At 40.0% G+C, this 23,492-nt stretch overlaps 1 protein-coding gene across 2 annotated transcripts in view; it reads right to left on the bottom strand.

Moving 5' to 3' along the window:
• The window catches only part of PDE8B (phosphodiesterase 8B), a 900,595-nt gene that overhangs the window by 243,746 nt on the left and 633,357 nt on the right, over positions 1 to 23,492 (bottom strand). For both annotated transcript variants that reach the window (XM_069223470.1, XM_069223477.1), the window contains one exon: positions 4,286 to 4,337. In XM_069223470.1, the coding sequence (XP_069079571.1) occupies positions 4,286 to 4,337 (52 nt within the window). The remainder of the gene's footprint in view (positions 1 to 4,285; positions 4,338 to 23,492) is intronic.

Genomic DNA, 23,492 nt, shown 5'->3' on the forward strand with positions numbered 1-23,492 from the left:
AGTACACTTTACTAGGTACTTCTAAGTATGTCAAATATGCTAAACGTGGATAAGCCAATGGTATCATATTTTAGGGAAAGAGCATATGCACTTCAGTGTTGGTGAGGAGTGGTAAAGTGCCCAGAGTTCTAAAGCCAGCAAACATTATGTCAGCAAACAGGAGATCAGAAGGTAAAAAAGTCAGGGGAGACTACATCAAGAATATCAACTATAACAAGCACACAGTGTTTAGTCTACAGGACAACAGGAGCACAGAAACCAGCATTACAAAATCTGAAAATGAAACAGAGACCACCTCAAGGTTAAGCGGAAAAGGAGGAAGAATCATTTTTGAGTTTCTAGGAATAATGGAGAAGTGGAGAAGTGCCAATTAACACATTCTGCTCTACAAGGAAAACACTGTGATCATTCTTGTTTCTTCACTCTAGATCTTTCTAGAATTGAGCAGGATTATTGCATAAGATGACAGAAGCTGCTGAGATTCCCACAACAAAAGTTTTTTTCTCGAATGCCAAAAGATCCATGGATTCCAAGCAGTAAATTGGCAGGAGACTATTCTTATAAGTGATAAAATGATCCAACAACAACAATAAACAAGCATTTGCAATACAATGGGTTTCCCATTTGCTCAACTTAGAGCTATTAGCGTTGTAAAGTCCTAACCAGACTTTTATTGCCACATAAAATGAAAATGAAAAGTAATACAGTTTTACATAAGCGAGTCAATATAAAGTGCCAGGCCATCAGCATTAAGGAGCACACAAAATGAAACAGAAGTTCTCTTGCAGTCAAACGTATCGGCAAATGCGCAGCGAGATTGCGCTGCATACGAAATAAAAAGAAAAAATAGTCCAGAAACCATGCTGAAAACATGGAGCCTCGAATGTTTTCAATAGTTGGCCGGTACACTCAAGGAGGGCTAAACACCGGAAAAGGCATGAAGTATGCATGCCTTTCACAAATAAAATCAAGCGATTTTTAAAAGGCAAGCCTATGAACCAACGAAACTGATGGCCGTGTGGTGAGCGTGGTTAAAAGCCCACAGAGAGCCTACAGCTGGCTAGGGCGCTTGCGCGCTCGACCCTAAAAACTTTCAGCACATCTGTAGAAATGTGCCCACCCTCAAAGTAATTTATTGAGAGAGCAGAGGTCTCTACTCAACCTGACTGCCTGCATGTTTTCCTGACTTAAGATCCTCTAGTCCTCTGTGAGCGACAAAGGGCCCTTGCGGAAACACCACAAGCATGAGTCAGAATTTCCTGTCCTGCTTGGTGTTTTACATGGGTTTTCACTATTTGATTTTACAGCCCTTCCAGCAGGCATTGTATACATGTTTGATCACCTGGACAATTACCACCAATGTTTTCAAGTCGAAGGACTAGAAAACCTTACTTAGAATCTGACAACCTTGAAAAGCCTCCAGTGCCTGGGCTGCGGCCCAATCTTTCCTGCTGGTATTCTTAGTGTGACTTGGCAATTACAAAGAACTCTGACAGATCCCAGGATATATTCTGGGGTCACCATTCAATCACCATTTCAAAGAGCCTGAGAGATCTCAGTCTACTAAAATCAAGTGGCTAAAGGGCAGACAATCTGAGAACTGATTAGTGAGGACATGGTCTAGAGTCTTCAGATAGAGACATATCATGTACCATGAATATACAAAATGCTATACGCATTGACTTAGATCCAGTGATGTACAGGACTGTTGAGATGGCCTGCAATCAAACCAACTGATCCTGAAATATCTGACAGGAGTGCAGAAAATAATATTCTGCCTTTTGCTGAATACAACAATGATGTGACAAATTTATACCATTGGCTTGGCTCCAAGTTTGACTTCTCAACCACGAGCCTGAAGAGTTTCCAGGGTTTCCAAGTATCTGTTTATCCTACAAAACTAGCTAAAGGGCATAGGAATGGATCTGGTCAGTTCCCAGGAAAATTGTTCAATAACACAATAACCTGTGTAACACACAAGGAAATAAGTTAACACATTGATTGAAATCTGATGCATTTAATTTGTGTGGAAGAACTTTTAGCAAAAAATCCTTGCCAACAACATCAAAATTCAGAAAAACATTGAGACAGAAGTATTGGAATATAGAAGAAGGCATCCTACTGATGGATGGAGCACAGCAGCTATGTCAAAAAAGAAAATAATGAGACAGATTTCATGTTGTCTTTGCCCAGATGAAAACCTTAAAATACCCTTCTATAAAAGGGCACTTCCAAATTTTTGTCTTAAGCTATCTTACAAGCCTTGTCTGCAAATTTGGTCTAAGTGAAGGCCTACGTATAAAGGCTGATCGAGGACATCTAACTTCAGGGTTGTTTATTCATTGCAGAAATTGAGCCAGTATTGACAACTTATCTCTTAAGACAGATTCACAATCAAAGCATATGCCAGTGCTTTTTGAATGCATCTGTGGGAGTCACACTCAGACGCTGAAGCCATTGAACTTGGCCCAATGAAACCAGGCAGTGAACAATCCAGGGACTGTATTTTTCACAGGAACAGGGAAATCTCTGACTTAAGAAGTCTATTTGTTCTTTATTTTTTCGTTATAAAGAACTGACAAAGCCTTGGAGCATGAGAATGACTAATATAGAATATAGAAATATATGGCCCCATGCAGGACTCCCTGTCGGCAAAAAAATGACCTTGAAACCAGTAACTGTGACAAGAAGCTTCACAAAGGCACATATAGCATAGTGAATGTTAAGAGGATGAAGCATGGAACAGGGAAGCACAAAGCAGAACAGAGATGAAAATACAGTAGATTAATTTAGAATAAAACTTTCCATCAAGAACACATCTTGAAGAGCATCATGCAGTGCTAGGCTCACCCACCGCCGTAACAGGGCACCAGTGACAGACTGACACAGAAAGCGGAGGTCTCCACCTGTTCAATCTCAGAGGGCTCATGTCAAGAAATAAAGGAGTGGGTAGCAGGAGAGCCTTCCAAGGGTCAGATACTGCTTCACTCTTGTCTAAGATTTCAGAGTTGTTTCCTGGTAGCCTACCTCAATAGACCATAAGAGAAGAGAAATGGGCCAAATGGCTTTGGTACTGAAAGAAGAGATTATGCCCTGTCGTGACCACAGTGCTTCTAATATCACACGCTGTGGTGTTCAGATGAGATACAGACATACTTCCCTTCACTTTATGTTTCTGGTGCAGCTCTATGGATGCAAGATCCCCTGGCGAGACCAGCAGTTCACATAACAAAAAGAATTTATAAAACCGCCAAAGACTACAAGTATGCCCATTGTAAGCAACATAATATTCTTGAGGTGTGTGCTCCTCGCATTGTAGTACACAAATACTTGCAATGCTAGTCACCCATATGTGGGAATGTTTACATCTAGGATATGCGTTCCCATGGGAAGTGTGAACATGCTGAGCACCATCTTTTTCAATTAAGGAATCCTGAGGAAGCTTCATAGGTTTTTCAGCCTCTCAGAGCTACCCAGAATCCCAGGAAAATGAGCTGAAGACCTCTCTGCCTGACGTACACAAAGCATTGCCATATAAGATATACCCAAGCTTAACACGGACAGAATTGCAATGAAAGAAAACATACTCACATTCTAAGCCAAGAGGTGTGGAAACGTTTTGCAGAGATTAAGTAGGGTGTAATGGCAAAAGAGCAATTTTCAGCTAATTCTGGAGTATTAGGAAAATAAGCCGCACCCCATATTGAGCTCATTTTTACAATGGCAAAAGACATCATATAAACAGCACAATATAAGATGATGTCAGATAAAAGTCAGAATGGCGCTCATCATTGGGCCACTGGCTGATATAGTCTCCGTGGATGAACCGACTCGCATACCACTAAGACACTGACGAGGAACAGGAACTGCCCGATCTTGTAAGGGGTCCTTAGAGCAGGACATTAAGGTCTACTTACTACAGGTTAAAGGTGAACCAGATCTTTTTAAGAGAGTGGCCTGTTCTAGAGTTTGACTTGTTCTACGGAGTATAGAGCAGTCACACTCTAGTCCATTAATACTCTAGCTACACATACACACACAGACACACAGACACTCAAACAGCCATCACACTCCAGTCTGTTAATACTCTAGTTACACAAACACACACACACTTCGGATTATTCAATTCAGTGAGATATCCAAATAATATAGCCATGCCCCAAGAAACACAATTGTTTTGCAACGTTAGCACTGAGTCATTACTTACGTATCGTTTTATCTTCCAAACAATGTCATTGTTTGCCAACAGTTTTGTGTTAATGTTAAAGAATACAACTGTTTTTACCTGATTGGGAATTTTCCACTGCGTACTTGTCATCCCGATGAATCTTGTAGAGCTAAAGTACAAAAACATTTAAAAAACGAGTATAAGGGATCAGTGACTGATAGACGTGAAACACAATCAAGAGATATGTTGTCTTCTTGCGTATCAGACATCTATCTTACAGCGTAGTTAGGGTCACACAACTCAGTGCCTTGAAAAGATTTGATTCATAAAGCTCTACACTCACAACCACCTAACCCCTATTATGTTCTCACTGCGATACAATATAATTACATACAATAATCGTCTCACCAAGGGTTGAAAACAATCAAATTATAGTAGCATAAAACCTTTCTTTTACCACCCCATGATTAACAAGTTTTATTATTTCTCTGCAGTTGCCAAGTGCTACCGTTGTGCTCACGCCCTTTTTGGCCCTCCTCCCCAAGCTGCTATACCAGCGCCATGTCCCGTCCTCTGTATTTTTTTATTTTTTATTTCTGTATGACGGCCCAGCACTGTCTGGATGCTCACATCCTTTTCGCTACTTATTTCATTTGAATTTGCCATAATAACATTGTCGGCCGCCATGTTAAAACTGTAAATTTAAAACGGTCTACCTGCATCATGACATAGTGCCGATGCATCATGACGCGCACGTGCGTTGTCACACGTGTGTGCGCTTCTGCACTGAGGCATAGTGGCCTTCTGGGAACTGGCTACCTTTAATAGAAATCCCATTTCAAAACCCCCAGACATGCATGGTCATGCACATAGACACATGCATTTGCATGCATCCTGGTGGAAACAAGCATTGGCAAAACCAATTGCACTGCCATTTTACATTTACTAGGGACTATGGAGGCATGCATACACCGTTTTGCTACAAAAAATACTGTGAGGAGTTTTTCCTCTGAGTCAGAGTGCTGACTTGTGGGGTCACACCAACATTAACTGTTTGTAGGTAGAGGACATTAAGGCCCATATTTGTACATTTTAGCGCAACATTTGCGTCATTTTTTAACGCAAAAGCGGCGCAAACTTCGAAATACAATTGTATTTGTAAGTTTGCGCTGCTTTTGCGTCAAAAAAGGACGCAAATGCAGCGCTAAAAAAGTATAAATATGGGCCTGCATTTTGGAAGTTTGCGGCGCAAATGCGGGGCTAAAAAATTATAAATATGGGACTAAGTTCCTCAACCGGATTCATGTTTACCTGCAGTAAAATATATACTGGAATAAGTTGGCTGTGCCGGGGTTATGGTAATCTGCTTTGACCAGACAAACCCTTTTGCTACTCTATCTAAATCAGTTCCAAATGACATTGTTTAATTGGACAATGCTCGTCTTATTCCATGGTACAATAAATTCCTGCAAACTGCTAAGTGGTCTGATTGCAGAGATATTATCCACACCTCACCTGTAGGTTTCTATGGTGTGCCCTTGATGTAAAGCAGCTGAACGGCAAAAATCATCTGTGATGCTCCTATAAAACGAGAGTCAAGGCCCAAAACATCATGCTGTGCTGTTAACAAGTGTGTGCAGGCTGCTGTTTCTATCGGGGCGTCATCACGGAAAGGCTTATGGCTCCCAACTGAGTATTCTAATGACGGGGCACACTGCTGCCAGAGTACTATATAGAGTCTCCCCCCACCCAGGCCAGTCTCACTTGCATGCATCTGTGCTCCAAGCGAGTAGGCCACCGCCTTTCTACCTCTGGTGGTGGTGTCATACACAGTGGCGGGGTGGGGGAGCTCCAGGGGTCACTCTTAGCAGAGTACCCTGTGCACGGGCGGCAGGCCCCTGACTGGGTCCAGAGGGAAGGGGAGCCCCATACAGGTACTTTGCAGGGGGCTCCTTTAGGTTTCGTTACACCGCTGGTCATACAATTGGGTATTACAATGCCAGAATTTGAATGAGCTAAATGGCTTAGACTAAGACAAGCCTTACGTGGGTCTTCTACTAGGTGATGTTACGGGAATGCAATGATGACCCCTCTAGTAGTGACCCCAACTGTGGGGGAGCCCAGGAGAGTAGGCATGGCTGTATGTCATCTCACATAAATGTTTTTGGTCTAAATATCGCTTACAAAAATCGTCCCTTGAAGCATGAGCAGGCGGGTAAGGCTTGGTTGGCTGCAGGCGGGTCTCCTCTTATTGGTCTAATTTATTCCTGAACAGCAGGAGAGAGGAGTAGAACCTGACAGAGTGTAGTCCCAAGTCCTAGGCATAAAAATTGAGAAGGCTTTGTCCTGATTTATTTCTTATTTGCCTTTCTTGATTTTGAACCTGGTGATTTCATGGCTCCTCCTTTCTGATGTGCTGCGCACCTTAGTTAATAATCTTTTCATCCATTGATGGCTACTGCTTTGTCTTTGGTGCAGTATGTCTGAAATATCATATGTCCAGTAAAACTGCTTAAGGTCAGACTGAGGCAGTCCTACTTATTCAGAGATTGGATGAAAGTGATGGTGGCTGTGAGGAGTTTGCTGGGGAGTCAGGGAGGCACTGGAGAAGGAACTGGTCCCATCCAGGAGGCTGCAAGTTAACCACGGCTCTGAAGCCTTCATCTGAAGAGGAGAGGGCTAATGCCTGGCAGTCTTGAGCTTCCTGTGATATGTACCAAAGCAGGCATACTCATCATGACAACTCATTTGATGTGGCACAAGAGCCATCAATTACTTATTTTTTCATAACTTAGGTTTAGAGAACCTGGTGGGGCTGTACAGGAAGAAGCAGAATAAGGTCAATTTGAACCTTTTTCAGCTCCCTCCACGGTCGTCAAATAACGGTTTTACACTGGCAGCTTATCTACATTTCTGTTCATCATAGTGTTAAGTAGCGCTCTCTAATTCCAGCCTCTATGTCTAGGCTCACCTACTTTTCATTTTTTACATTTTTCCTTCTGGGTCTACTTTTCTTTGTGATAAGTTAATTACTTTATGCTACAGCAAAGAGCCGTGGACTGTATTACCACGTCGCTTTGCAAGAATGAGGGAAAACAGCATAGTAATGTAATTAGGGTGTGCAGATATGTCCAATTCTGGGCGACAGAAGAGGCAACAACATTGTGTAGCTTTACGTGATTGGGTCTAGTGTGAACCAGAGAATAGAGGTGAAAAGGGATAACAGAGAGTTGCAGGAAAAAAACATGAGTGCACAGAATACCAGTGGGTAGTAGGACAAAGTAACAGATGAAGGTGAGTTCAGAGACAGATGAAAACAGGTGAGAATATATTTAGTAGGATCCAAAATGCAACGCTCAATAGTTAAACCAGGCAGCTGTAATAAGCAAATGGATTGCTGCTATTATTTGAGAAACTGAAAACGCATTTGATCATGTACACCTGAAATATATATTCTTTGCAAATCATTTGAATAACTCCCTTTGGGCAGGGTTGAACTATATATTAGGATCCAGACACTAGATCGTTCACACATAATCGTATCGAGTTATTTGGGAATCTGTGTTTTCTGTTTCTTTTGGCCTTGGAGTCACTGGCATGTGCAATCAGACAAAGAAGTGACAAACAGACATTCCGCTACAAAAGATAGAGGGGCATATTTATGAAGCCACCTTGCGCCACATTTGTGTCATTTTAAGGTGGCATTTCCTGTGCGCCATATTTACAAAGTTTGTAAACCCTTGCACCACAGTAGGCCTGCGCCAGGCATAATTTATGCAAGGGGGCAGTTTCCCCGTATGGAGGCCCAGAAAAATGGAGCAGTGAAATTTACTAGATTTTACTGCACCATTTTTAATGTCATTATTAACACGTGCCTAAGATGACACGCCTATTGAAAACAATGGGCCTCCATGTGCTTTGCTGCATTAGTGCCATAATTTAATGTGCTAATCCAGCAAAGCGCCACATTAGCACCATAAATTATGACGCTAATGTGGACATGACCGCCATGGTGCGCTGTATTGTAAATATGGCACAGATATGTGTTGTTAGGGGGGGCGCAATAGAGCGCTAGAAAAGTGGTGCATCATGAATGATGCACCACTTTTCCATAAATATGCCCCATAATGTTTGAGATGATATTTCATTGCAGACAGAAGGGCTTATTATGACTTCAGCAGACGGAAAAATCCGTCCACCGAAGTCCAGATGGGTAGGTTGCCGCCAGTGCGTCAGCCTCCCCGTCGGGCCCATTACGAGTTTTCCGCCGGGTGAGCAGGTGGAAACTCAGTTTCCGCCCGCTGGCCCAGCGGGAAAATGGCTTACATCATTGTCTTCAGCTCATAATAAGAGCCAGCGGCAATGCTGTAGTGCGTAGGTACACCTGCACCCGTCAAAATGTTCACTGTCTGCAAAGCAGACAGTGCACATTGCAAGAGGGCTGGCCAGGGGCCCCCCCTGGGCTCCCTGCACCCCATTTCAGCCAGCCTTTTCATGGGGGTGCTACTGCCATGAAACTGCTGGCAGAGAAGAGGGTTGTAATCCCAATGGCAGCACTGCTTGCAGCGCTGCCCTGGCGGATTAGGACCACCAGCACCGCCAGACTGACGTGAAATCGTAATCTGGTGGTGTTTGTGGTCTGACTGCGGTGCTACTGCCGCAGTTGTAATATGGTGCTCGGACTGCCGCACTGGCGGCGGTCCGACTGCCACCGCAACGCCAGTGTCGTAATGAAGCCCATAATCATTATTCAAAAGGCTACATCTCATCTCTGACTCTGGCAAGCTTTTGACCTGCAGTATGTTATTGCACCCATGCATTTCACTGGCACAATACTTGGTCCACGAATTCCTTTTAATACCTAGGAATAATGTTCCCTAGGGAAGTGTCTAAAATCATACAGGTACACGTGGGGTCGTTGTTACCTCTGACAGCATTAGTCTTAGACAAATATTTGCTTCATTTTAACCATTTGCAACAGAAATTGCATAGTTTTGCATAGTTTTGGTCTTGACTAATGATGAAAGTTCTTTTATCAAAATACATATCATTTTACCAACCTTGTAAACCTGAGGGTAGAACTTAACTTGAAAAAATTGCTGACAGTGTTCCCACATGCCAGTCCCAAGGCACACTATTGATTGGACTTGTAGGTTGACCAGACACCTGACATCCTTGAGATGACCCTTGATTTCCGATAATGGAAATCAAGGGTCCTCTCAAGGATGATTGAGACTGAGCTAACTATATTTGATATGTTGCAAATCACCAAATGTAGTTGATATTATAGAACATATCAATAGTGGCAAGTTTGTTGTTTATATTGGCAAAAACGTTGGTGAACCTAAGGTTCTAATCAATAGTGTGTCTTGGGACAGGCAAGTGTCAACACTGCCAGCAATTTTTTCATTGTTCAGAGTGTGACATTGGGACAGTGCACTCACCAAGAAAGCACAGAAAACAGAGAATACCTTGAGTACTCAGAATATTGGTAAGAGTGCACGCACTGGATATTTTGTTATGGTGGAACCTGACTTGAACACATTGACTAACTGTGATTTTTGTAACCTTTGAAAGTATTAGTGCCCAGTTACTGAACAGTTTCCCTTTTCTTATTATTTCTGGCTACCAGTAGTCCACATCTAGTCATGCAAATAAATGTTAGTAAGTAACCCAAACATATATTACATGCTCCATGCATTCTTCCTTGCTGTAACCTAAGCCTTGCACTTGTAGATTGAGGTAGCACTGGTCCACCATTTTCTCTTGCAAGATTTCACTATCTAGGATTGTATGTACTAGTATGGTGATTTCTCCAGTCTGCTCGACTGCTGGGCAGAAAGATGACAGACAAGTAGACCACTCCACAAAAACACTCAACCAATAAACAGAAGAAAAGATGATGGCCGACTCAGTTAGCAAATGTAACTCAGGACAGGGATGATAAGGTTCTTCACCCTACGTAAACACTGGTAGGTGTTACAGATACAGTTGAATGGGCAGTCACAAAATATGAAACTTATTATCCAGCTCTTGCAAAGTGCCTGTCAGTGGTAAAGCTAGGTGATGTCAGCATTGAAGACTGTTTGTAATCTGCTCATTATCAGTGAAGATGGTTATCTCATAGACCTGCTAGACACAAATTCATTATTTTACGAGGAGAAAAATTATTTTAGCAAGAGTAATACGTGCATTATGAAGTGCCGAGGGGCACTGACAGGTACCCCACTGCATTGCTTCACAAAGTGTTATCTACATATTTGCCCCTTCCTCCAGGAACTGACTTAAAATTGACCATGTCTGGGTGGCCATCTCCTAAGCCAGCAGCTGAATAATGACCCAGACCTTTCTCTTGTTCAAATTTTGAGATTCGAAGGCCCCAAGAAAAAGAGTTACTTCTTAAAAAAACTAGGCAAAATGAGGCATTCCTAAGATGAGAAAACAATTGTGTTTTCTAACGGTCTCAGTGAAGATATTGTGGTAAACAGAACATCAATACCTTCACAAGACTGACAATCATATCTCATTTCCTCATATGCTTCTTTTCAGGTAAAATTGTAGATTGATTAAATGCTTTTAATGACCACTGGATCATCATCTAATATTTGCTGAAGTAGTAGACAACTATATCAGACCCTTTCTGATATCTGCATTAGCATTTTGAGGTAATTGTTTCTTTCATTCACTTTGCTAGGCTGTCAGACTTTACATTGTTTATTTGACTGAAATTATTACAGTTGTGGCTCTGCCTGTTTAGATTATAACATATGGCATAGTCAGCACATGTTTAATGATGATTGATTTTCTGGCCTCATCTTGATGCTCTTGGCCAATATTAAGTTGCTGTATGTTCCTTAATGTCTTGGCAAACAGCAGCCCAGTGTAGAATCAGCATTAAATTATGTTGTAAGGGCTTTAAAGATGGCGAGGCCGTGCATTGTTAGGCCTCCTGTGGTAGCCTTATTTGGAAAAGCTTCATAAGCTACATTCTAGTGACATGCCTCGATGTTCCTCCTGTCTTTGTCGTGACTCAAAGTACACTCAACAGTAGGTGGTAGCCTGCCTCAGTTGGGGTGCATTTTATGTCTGTGTACTTAAAGGGCTTCAGCTGTTACGTGCTGAGAAAAGGAGAAAGCAGGCAATTCTTCATGTTGGTGCATTGTGCTGTTGGGGGCATTTGGGTCCATGTACTAATATTTCTATCCTATGAAAAGCCTTTTTACAATTTAAATGTTTTAAACATTTTTAGAAATGTCTAAGAAATATTTTATATTATATATTTAGTTTTTGTTCATGAAATTTCATTCTATTTAAATTCTTTTGTATGTTTTTCATTTTGATGTTGGCTTTGTAAATAAATTTTTTAATAAATAATAAAAAATGTAAATTAAATATATTTACATTTTTATTAATTTGTTTTGAGCGATATTGTTTAGTTTTAATATTGACATTATGTTCATAAAATGCTTTTAGTAAAGTACATGTTTAGGTAATTTTTAACAGTTAAAGGTTTTAAAGCTACATATTAGTTAAGAATATTTAGAAATAGTTTTAAAATTTAAAATAATATAGAATATAAATGAAATTGTATAATTGTTTACATTTTTAAACATTTATATTTTATTGTGCTAAATTTGTTATTTGAGTGTGAACAGTAATTATACCCTTATTAATGTACAATAATTTCCCCATTGTAGCTTCAATTGGAATGGGAATAGTAAATCTAACCACTTTAATGTCAACATTTGCAGCAAAGTAGTTTAGATTGCAGTGGGAACAGTAAATCTAGCCCCGTCAGCAGCCAACATGTTCCCCATTGTGGTTTAGACTGGTGTGGAAACAATAAATAAAAACCCTTTAATCTCTACTACTTTCCCAGTGTACCCTAGATTTGGTGTGGAAATAGTAAATCTGACATTTTCAATGTCCAACACTGTCCATAGTGCAGCTAAAATGGGAGTGAGACTAGTATATCTCACACCTTCAAAATCCAACACTTTCTCCAGTGGAGCTTAGAGTGGAGTATGAAAAGTAAATCGACCCATATTAAAGTCCAGTGATTTCCTTGGTGTAGCTTCCAGTGGAGTAGGAATAGTAAAACTATGCCTATTAAAGTTCATCCCTTTCCAAAATGTAGCTTAGATTGGACTGGAAAGGTAAATTGCACTCCTTCAATAGCCAACACTTTCCCCAGTGTAGCTTGCATTGAAGTGGGACTACTCAATCTAATCCTTTCAATGTCACATCTTCCCCCATATAGCTTAAATTGGAGTTGGAATAGTAAATCTATCCTTTCAATGTCCAACACTATTACTAATGTAGCTTAGATTGGAGTGGGAATAGTAAATTAACCCTTTTATTAGTCTATGGCTTTTCTCTATATGTGTTAGGGTGCAGTATTATTGTACTATCAAAATTAATTCCAGCACATTGTTTTTTTACATCACTTTTATTTTTAAAGTAGCAGTGATTATTTTTACAGACATTATTACATTCTAAATATATTTGTAAATTCTTTTACTCCTTATAACATTTATATTACAGTTTCTTTAACATTCATTGGTATAAATAGATATTTTATATTTCTTTTTATATTTTTACATTTATATTTTTATTCGAAGCAAAAACATTTACATACATGTTTCACCTTTGTACATACTGTAGCATTTTATAGCACTTCCCAATACACTTTTATCAAACAAGATTTATTTTTCACAACAACATTTTCTTATAACATTTTAAAAGAAACATGTTTCCTTTTGATATATTACCATGTACTGTAAATTATTAATAAATATAGTTATGTCTGTACTTTTTAATATATTATCATTTTCTACTTTGGCACATTTCCACAATTGTTATAGTATTTGTAAACATGTTTACAACATTATTTTCCAACACAGAAAAGTTATTATTAAAATGTATTTATTTTCCATTGTTTTCTTTAGAAAGTTATTTTTTGTGTTAATGTAGAGATCGTGTATTTTTACTGCTACCTTTATTATTTGTTCTATCAACCTCATTTTGGAATGTTTCAGGTTCTATACGGTTGTGGTTCCCTGTCGCTACTCCACAAGTCAGGTATGATTAATGTTAAGTTACATTTTGAGGGATGCATTTAGCTTTAGTATATTTAGCATGGGTTAGTGTTTTATTTGAAATATTTTGATTTGTTTAGAGTAGTGTTCTTCCTATGGATTCTAGGTATGGTAGGCATTGGATGTTAGCAAGTTTTTCAGACATATCTTTGGTCTGTTTTGATTTGAGTGGGATTATAAATTGTTCTAGCCTAATGTATTGGTATCTTAGACTTAAAAAAAAAAATCTAGGATGTGGTAGAGTACGGTGGTTTCAGCCTATCGACCCTTGGAAGGTGTTGTGCCACCCTTCTACTGCATTGTTTGTTTTGGCTTGTTGTTCCATGGTACTGTCATATACATTCCACCACGATACTGGTTTTGGCGTCTGTGGCCAGAACAGTGCAGTCTGCCAACCCAAGTATCTCCAGAACAGTCCATTAGGAGACCTGCTTCTCTGCCAGGTTGATGGAGTAAATTACTCCGTTTGACATGACAGAGATGCGCCCACTGAATTTATAAATGACTAAGCTGGCGGTCATTTATAAAGCACTGGTAGGAACTGCAGTCATTGCAGTTTCTGTCAATGCCGTTTTCAGTTTGGTTCAGGGACCGTCAACATGATGGAGCCCTGCACCAAACAGTTTTTTTTTTATTTTTAAAAAGAAAATCATGAGACAGGATTTTCTTTTTAAAAATATAAAGGAAAATGCTTCCCTCACCATGGGAGTCCACTTTTATGGCGAGGGCAGCAGGTAGCAGTTATCACTGCCCTTATTGCCAGAGTTTTCCTGGCAGTGACGGGCAGTGAAAACTAACCTCTAATTCTGCCCATCTAAATCAGCTGGGCGGATTTACAGGTCTATCTCTGACAGCCCTTTCTCTGCAGGGCTGTCGGAGAGGTTTAATCACAGCAGAGACAGAGTAGTCTCCCTCGCTCATTAAGCCTATGGTCCACCCACATCTAAATCTGGCAAGTGGATGGTCCATTATGTTGGCAGTATAGATACTCCATTGCCGCAGCTGCCAATATATACACTGGCCTCTTAGTTAGTCTCTGTATCATTGTTAGTAGGGTGATTCTATTAGGCGATTGTCATACTTTATTGCTTCTTTTACTGGGACATAAGGTAGGGGAATGCTTTGTTTTTTATTTTTTAAGCAAATTGGGTATTTTTCTAGCACTCATTGTGCTTCAATATACTTTGGTTAAAATGGTAACAACAGACCTGTATAGCTGTAAATGAAACTAATCATTGCTTGTTTAAAGCTGATAACTATTTTCATCTTTGGATTTTTTTTTGAGTTAGTAGTTATGGTATGTTGTTCATTTGCTAGATGAAAACACCCCTTAAAGGTATGCTCGTGTTGTGGGATTCATTGTGGCTTGTGTAGATTTGTGTGAATGCTGGAGGACACAATTAGAGCATGCCATCCATCATCCACAAATGCATTTTGATTTGGGGTACTCAATATGTGAATGACCCCACTCGAATTATACAGAAACCTACTTGTGGCATCTCCTGATACCAAAAAGATAAGTGACAGTTTGTGTTTATAATGTTTTTTGATTTGATGCTAAGAAATGTGGTTAATTCATAAAGATACATTATTTTATGATGCAGCATTTTACTTTATTTTCACGTATTATTTGAACTATTATACATTTGTATATCAATGCTTAAGTGGAAGATTCATAGTATTATGTTTGAGTTTATGGATTGTTGAAGCATGAAGCATGAGTGCACTTTAAGTAAACTTCAGAAATGCTACTCCTGTATTTGACCAAGGTCATGAGTGGCAGGTGAAATTTGTTATGGCAGACATAGATTAAAATATTGGAATACCACAATTCTTGAGCCGTTTACTTTGGTGGTACGGAGTGGTTTATATAACATAATTTTTAATTAATTTAATTTAATTTACATTGTTTCCTATGGGATGATAGTGTTTTACCCTGCCTCCATTGTTTTATGTGGGAGCATATTGCAGAACCAATGATTGACCATGTGTAGTGCTTCACATACTCCAAGGCTGGACCCGGATTACATGTGAACCTGTTTGGTCACTATTAGGGTTGCAGTGGAATTAGAAGTTTATTTTGTGAATTGCAATTGTCTTACTCTTACGTGGGTGTGCGTATGGTATTAGCATATCCCTCACTAAACCCCTCCTTAAAATTTCATGAAACCCGCCGTTTTTGTAAACAGTATTTCCTGTTTTGACACCACTACCCCTTGTCCCTCCCACATTTACAACTAAATCCTATACTTATGTGTGTGGAGATTGCTATTAGCAGCGGGGAAATCTACTTACAGAAAAAAACAGGCGAAGCAGAGTTGGCAATAGCTGGCTCTAGGTATGTGAACTGCATTTTGTAGTACATAAAGTAGTAGCACTGTAGAATTACTTTACGTGCTCCAAAATGCTTTTTGGGAATCTGGCCCAATGCTTCCAAATAAAAATTATTATGTGGTCGTTGGCTATCATGAAAATCTGGCATACATATGGCAATGAAACACACAAAAAAGTGGTGGGAGGAATGCTTGAAATTTGTCTAACCACTGGCAATAGCTTGGGGTAGCATCTCAACCTATCGCTCTTTTGCTCATCATCCCACCTCAGTTTGGACCCAGCCATATGCAAATAGGCCTTGCCCCTGCTCCTCACGGGAACAGTCTAGCCTGAACTTCCAGGCCAGGTCCTCATTGAACTGGAACACAAACAACTTAGGACTGGTTTCACCCTAGTAAGCGGTCACTAGCGAGAGATAGTTTGGTTCCAGGTGCACAGTGAGCATGGGACCCACGCCTGGGCATACCCTTACCACTTTGGGCGGTATATCAAATACACAAAAGGTGATGGGAGGAATGCTTGCAATTTGTCTAACCACTGGCAATCACTCTGGGAGCATCTCAGCCCATCATTCTTTTGCTCACAAAGCCACCTTAGTTTGAATTGAGACATATGCAATTCAGCCTTGGCCCTGCTCCTCCTCCTGGGAACAGTCCAGTCCGAACTGCCAGGCCATGTCTTCACTGGATGGGAACACAAGCAACCTAAAACTGGTTTCACCTTACTAAAGGCTTATAAGACATGGTATAGCTTTGTTCCAGTGGTAAAGTGAGCACGGGACCCACATCTGGGTATCCTGTTGCCACTTGAGGAGGTACATCAAACACACAAAAATGTGATGAAAGGAATTCTCCTTGACCTATGTTGGACACCACTGTGCCATTCTCTGATTGGTAATTTAATTGAAATGATTAATTAAGTGGAACAAATATTTTTATCAAACACTGATGCTGTGAAAGGAATGCTCACTGCAGGAACCTTCATTGAGCTTTAACTTTATTCATTTTTTCCAGACCTTCTCCTTTTATGATATTTGGCTTACTACTGGGAGAGGTAGGCAATGATCTAGATTATTGTGTTGTTGTTAGAAAACCGATAGAAAGCACAATGAACAATGTAATCTCCTGACAGTTTGCCAGCAGCCTCTGGCATTTAAAAAGATGCAAGAAGAGATCAGAACCTCATGGAATGAAAGGCAAGTCTTCTGCTGACAATATGGACTATCTGATAGTTGTTCAGGGACATTGCCGCTCGCTCTACGTTAGCTACATGGGTTTCCAGACAATTACTGACTTTAATCATGAAGCCATTTCTAGACTCTATGCAATCTATATGAAGTCACTGCTGGGAGCTATGCAGAACAAATCATCTAAAGAAATACAATTTTAGTTAACACAAAGGTCGGAGAGACAATGCTGACAAGTCAAGCAGCTCATCCACGACTACACTTCTTATCATGTCTTCAGCAGTACTTTCACTTTAGTGAGGTGTCCAAATGTGGCTTTGGTGACTTTAGTAATAAGAAAATAACCATAAATTACATTAATTACCTTGACCTGGAGGTGTGACATGCTGAAACTAGAACTACACCTGATGCAGGAAGACATCACAGTGCAGCTGCACAATAATACAAATGCACATAAAAGAGTAATTAAACATAGTTTAGAGATGTGGATGAACAGCGGGTGCCATCTATGTTTGAGAGAGGTACATATGATTGAATTAATATATCGTGATGTATTTTCAAACCACTTGCATAGCACATTGCAGCAACCTAAATCATCATCAACAGGCGTATATTGCCTGAGAAATTTGTAGCGCATTAACTATAAGATGTTACTTTTGCATTCCTCTATCAATGGCAAGTGATTATGTCTGTACTGATGTGTCTATGAATAAGAGAGCCAGATGCATAACGTTTTTTTGGAGCAAAGACTGTGTATAGGACACCCCTTCCAAATACTGATTCAGAAAGGGATACTTTACAGACTGCACAAATGTAGTGATAGCTCACTCACAACGTGAATGTTGTCAAAAACATTGTTAAATTGTTTACTCTTAAAATGTGTTAGCTAAACTTTTAATTTTTTTTAATGCATCCTGTTCGTCTTTAGGGAAAACAGGTTGCATTTTAAAACAAGCATTTGCATGCAATGGGTCTCGCATTTGCTCGAGTCAGAGCTATTAGCGTTGTAGATTCCTAACTGGATTTCTCTTGCCACATAAATTGAAAATGAAAAGTAAAACAGTTAACATAAGTGAGCCGATTCAAAGCACCGCAGCCGCCATGAGCAGGAGAGCGAAGGAGAGACACAAAAGGAAAATGAAGTTCGCTCGCAGTCAAACATATTGGCAAACATGCAATTACCCATGTAAAAGGGTCGAGGGCCCAGGGGGTAACAAAACTGCCCCAAGGAGGGTCAAAGGTGAAGTATTTGCCAATGATAAAGGATTTTTGAAAGGCAAGCCCATGAACGAGTGATAGTGATGGGTGTGCGGTGGGCGTGGTTAAAAGCCCACAGATAGGTTACAACATGTCAGAGCGCTTGCGCACTCGACCTAAATTTTTTCTATTTAAAAGCCATCACAGGTGGAGTCTGCTTGACCTAAGCAGGCCACCATCCTTGTGGTGGCTGTGATTCATAGTGGGTTGTAATTTACAACCTACCTCAGTAATATTCATGAGGAAGGTCGAATTGTGGACCACTATGATTCACGTTTTTATGAAGAGACCTGTTCGTGCATGGGTTGGTTCGCAAAAACAGAATGGATTTGGTAAAAGTAGCTGCACAATTTTCGACCACTTCCTGCCAAATCCACTTCCTAGCAATCCTTCTGTTAATGTCCCTTAACGTAGAACCCCTGATAGTTCTCATGGTACTTGCCTAGTCTCAACATAACACATGTCACGTAAATGGGATGCAGATTTCACATATTGAACTTTGTTTTATGCAAACGTCGTACATGAGCATCCTTTGATATAAAAACAAACAAAAGTAACTACAAATAGAAGATTCTCAGCATACGAATACACCCATGGACGGATTCGACCCTGGCCACAATAATGCGCTTTCCTCACAATCAGTACGTGCTTGTAGTTAAAACCTAATGCTCTCTTTGCTGCTGAACTGTGACTCCTCCCTATAACAACAGAAACAATTTATAGATAATAAATTCAAGATGGTTTTGTACTATTTCCTTGAAGTGACTAAATATTCTGACTCATAACAAGGCAGCAGTAAGGATTTAGACTATCCTTTGATTAGATGTGTAATCCAGCATCCTGGCTATATAGATTACTAATAAAACCTTTGTAAATTGCAGCTGAAATGACAGGCGCATTCTAAGAATAGCACCAACTTTGGCAATTACTCAGAAGCGGAAGCATGATAACATCTTCATTCATTGTCTTTTACCTTTCTTTTATCATAAATTAGCCGTGTTTGCTTTCCATTGCTCACACAGACCGAGCAAGTTTGGTAACTGTATGACAAACAATGCAATTGATCAGAACCTACATTTCTGTAGCACTACGTGCACGGAACAGAGAGGAAAATGACAGCAGTATACAGTGACCTGCCTAAAGTAGGGGAAAATAGAACATTTGTGAAAATATGAAACGTAAGCTGTGCACAAAACCAGTTACTCAGTGACAGGTTCAGGTCGGAAAAATAGCGTTGACTACAGATTTGTCCTTCCCTAAGTGAAGAATATACCGAAAGAAATACTTTATTCCTGTAGTACATCACTTAACTCGGCTGTTGGAGATCTAAAACTCATAAGACGGTGGCCAATACAAGCCCAGTTAACAAAGGTGTTCGGCGCCTAAATGTCACTTAGAGTCACAAACAATAGATTTACTTTGTAAATGATCCATCGTTAGGGTTTTTGGGCTTTAAAAATATATATTTCTCTTAGGATGGCAGATGCTCTTACGGTTGCAAAAAGTCTGCCCTCAAGGCGGAGCTTCCACCACTGTAAGTCTGTATGTAGGGACATGGGTTTGACAAAGAAGGGAAATGGAGTAGCTAATGAACATTTGGTAAACACCCACCAAGTTGTAAATGTTTGGGTAGTCACAAATCATTTCAATGGATGTCTCAACCCTCTTTGATCATCTAAAACGTCTCCAAGAGCAATGTTGGCATACATGTGTAAGTAGCGTGCCAAAAATCCCCAAACACTCTATATTAAGGAATCTTGGTGAGAGGGTCCACCAGAAGAAAAAAAAACACGTTCCCTGTGTATAAAAAGTAAGGAAAACGTGTAGGTACGGTGTAGGTACTGTAGATGCTGTAGGGATAAACATACTTATTTACAACTGTGGTTCACGTAGCATGAGTGTATGAGTGCATGCTTTGGGATTTTTGTAAAAACCAGAAACGCACAATCTACTAAAAATTGTACCTGTAAGAAAATAATTTAGGAAATAATAAAACATAGCAGTGGTGTTGGTGATGAAGCGGTCGGAATATTTGGAAAACAAGTATCCTGGTAACTTTCGGACTCTGGCTGAAAGGGCTAAAATAGAATTAAAGGTTACGTATTTTTTATACATGTTTTAAACAATAGAACCTCAGTTGGTTCTGTAATAAGCAACATTTCCCCAGCAGGCTGGCCACAAGAGACTCCCCCAACTGTAAGGTATTGAAATACATGCTTTGTTTAGGGTGGGGTGCCTCATGCTGTCTTTCTTTTAGGCAAAGATTAGTTTTTGTTTTTTTAGAAACATCCCTTCCAGTTTTGAGGTTAGTTTCTGAAAAATAAAAAATGCTGACCAGCCCTCCTTGCTGCCATAACCTGGCAGGCTGGCCAGCATTGTACATTTTTGCAGAAAGTGCTCCCGCCATGTTAGCAAAAGTACTTCAGCAAAACATTCCTGCCGACCCTATGGGGATATTTAAAAAAGGTAGGCAGGTAGCCATGGGGCAAGTGACATGACACCTCCAGTGTTATGTTAAGTTTATTTTTACAGCACACAATTGGGGAGCTTCATGTTGCTAAATAATTGAATACACTTGGACAAAAACTTTAGGCAGGAGGGAGTCGATGAGGAATTAAAACGCACAATAAAAAAATGTAAGTGGCAGGTGGACAGCTGACCAGAAGGAAAAACTGAATGAAAATAATCTGTTTACTTAAAAGCCAGGTTTTTCAGGGTCTTCTTAAACGAATGCAAACTGGGTTCAGCACACAAGGTAAATGGTAGCAAGTTCCAGAGCTTAGAAGCAGCAAGGGAGAAAGTCTAAACAAAATAGGTCACTATTCAGGTTTTTGTAATAACAAGTCAAACTTGAGCTGCACTGTTGACCCCATATTGGATGAGACGAAAAAACGTTGAGACCGGAAATCTAGGAGAATTCTGGTGTATCGCTTAGTGAACAGTGGACAAACTTAAAGAAACAACCTGGCATATGGGCAGCAAATGAAGAGCTCGTAGCACAGATGATTATGGCCATGCTTGTTTGCTTCTGAAACCAGGCAAGTAGTGGCATTCTTGATTAACTGAAAATGACGAATGAGTTCGTAAGAATTTCCATGGTATACTGAGGTTGAATATTCTAGTCTAGATGTATTACAGCATGTGAGATATCAAGATTGATATTGAAGAAAAGGAGATCTCTTTAAGGATCTACAGTTCGTCTAAGCAAACATTTGTTCTGTTTGCTATCTGCAGGGTAAGTGCTTTGATGGAGTCCATAAGCACATCTACATTTTGAACCAAGCAGCATCTCCATCTTTGTTGAGTTCATTTTGAGAAAATGTGTGGTCATCCACACCTGTTAAGGCTAAACAGTTTGCTAGATCGAAAGATTTCTGGAATAGTGTACATTTACCAATCACATGGGATATGCAATATGAGCTGGGTGTATGTGAACAAGGAAGAGAGGTGCTGTAAAGATGACAAGAAATGTTAAGATTAACTTTTATTTCTATTATCGTCTTCACTCTGCTCAAACACCATCTCCACTCCTGTCAGTGACAAACTAGTATCATCTGTCCTCAACATTCCAAAACAATTTGCAGTCATCAACTGTAGGATTGTACCAACATGTAATAAGGGAAGGGGTAAGAACGAACATACTATAGTGATTAAATCATGCAAGTGACCAACATTATAACAAGAGAACCAACAACCCATATGGAACACTACAAATCAGGGTTTTGACTTCAGATCAGAAAAGGGTTAGGTCTCTTTCTTCAAGGCAAAACATTGATTTACTTCAGAGCAAATATATTCAATCCTGCAGCATTCAGTGTTTTTGTCAGGATGTTGTGGTCTATGGTGTTGAAGGCCACCAGAAGGTCGATCAGGATCAACTGTCAGACACCCCCATCATCAAAAAGCAGTTGGAGGTCATGTAGTGTGGACAATATCACCAGTTTGGTACAATTAACAGGCCAGAAACCTGCCTAAAAGAGTCCATAAGGCAATTTTCCTCTGTCTGTTTTTGCAATTCGCTCTCGGTCAGTTTCTCTTGGAGTTTTCCTAGATATGCCTTAAGGGAAATAGGACAGAAGTTGGTTAAATCCTGCAATCTCAAGGAGGATTTCTTCAGAAATGGCTTTACTACAGCACATTTCCAGATTATTTTGGGAGATTTTTAAGAGCTCCCCGAGTCAAAGAGCTTCTAAAAAGCAGGAGAAGCTCATTTTTCCTAAATGGAAAAAGTAACTTCATATATTAAGCAGGATACAGGACCACTGCACAACCTGATACAGGAGTTGATAGAATGTTCATCGCAAAAACCAAAATTAACTGAGTACTGGTAATAAGCTAACTAGCTTCAAAGATGGTATCTGGGTCACCAGTCCAGTTACCCTGAAAGGTGATATTTTATGATAATGTAGTAGCTTTCCTGCATGTTAGGTATCCCTTCTACCAAACAATAAATAAAGCCCTTAATTCTTCTGACAGCTGAGGGATGGAGAGAAAATCAGAAAACGTACAACAGAAAGTTTCTGGGGTAAAGGAGTATGATCTAATTAAGTGTAAGATCTGTTTAAATGGTAAAAGATAGACACTAACAGTATCAGTGATATGGAGGCTCTCTAGAGGTAAAACAACTTAACCTCGATGTCTTGCATAAAACTAAGAAAAATGGCATGAGGAATCATATATTTGTGAACCTAATGAGGTTCGCTGTCCTAATGTTAGAATGTGGAACTGCTTGGCAGAGGTGAGATCAGTCAACAGGAAAAAGGGTCCTAGTTTTATTTAGCTAAGGTATACGGTCAGAACAACAGTTGACTGTGTAATTGTTTGGAGTACATTTAAATAAGCGTCGCCTTTTGTTTCTGTATGAAAGATGCATTCATGGCTACTTTCATACAGAGAATATTCTAGAGTGCAACAGAGTAGAAGCACTCTAGGATGTCATCATAGAATGTTGGAGTTGCGAGGAGTGAAAGCTGAGAGTGTGTGGCAGTTAGGAGATATCCTGTGAAAAGTAGCATTCAGGTTTGTGAAGAGATTCAAAGCTGAGTTTCTTTCAGGTTAGCTCAGGCTGCCTTTGTTTAAACAGGCAAAAGGGTAGCTCTTAATTTTGGAGTGTCACCCAGCCCTCTTAACTTTACCCTCAAAGAGGACCCTATATATGTCGATATGTGCATGGAATGCTCCCTACCTGGGAAGGGGCTCAATCTCCAATGTCTACTTAAAAGAATTCTGCCATCTGAAAGCCAAAACACCAGATAGAACCATTATAGGCATGAAGCTGTTTGTCTAAGCTGAGCCTCAATGCAACAAAGGATTTCAGTACATGGGAGGATTAGCATCTACATGTCATCCTACCAGAAGTACACATGATGAGATTGGTGCTCTGCCATATTCCAGTGTAGGAAGGCTATTGTGAGGAGAACAAGGGACAAATTGATTTGCAATTGATTTT

The sequence above is a fragment of the Pleurodeles waltl genome, chromosome 1_1 (genome assembly GCF_031143425.1).
Source record: "Pleurodeles waltl isolate 20211129_DDA chromosome 1_1, aPleWal1.hap1.20221129, whole genome shotgun sequence".
Lineage (NCBI taxonomy): Eukaryota > Metazoa > Chordata > Amphibia > Caudata > Salamandridae > Pleurodeles > Pleurodeles waltl.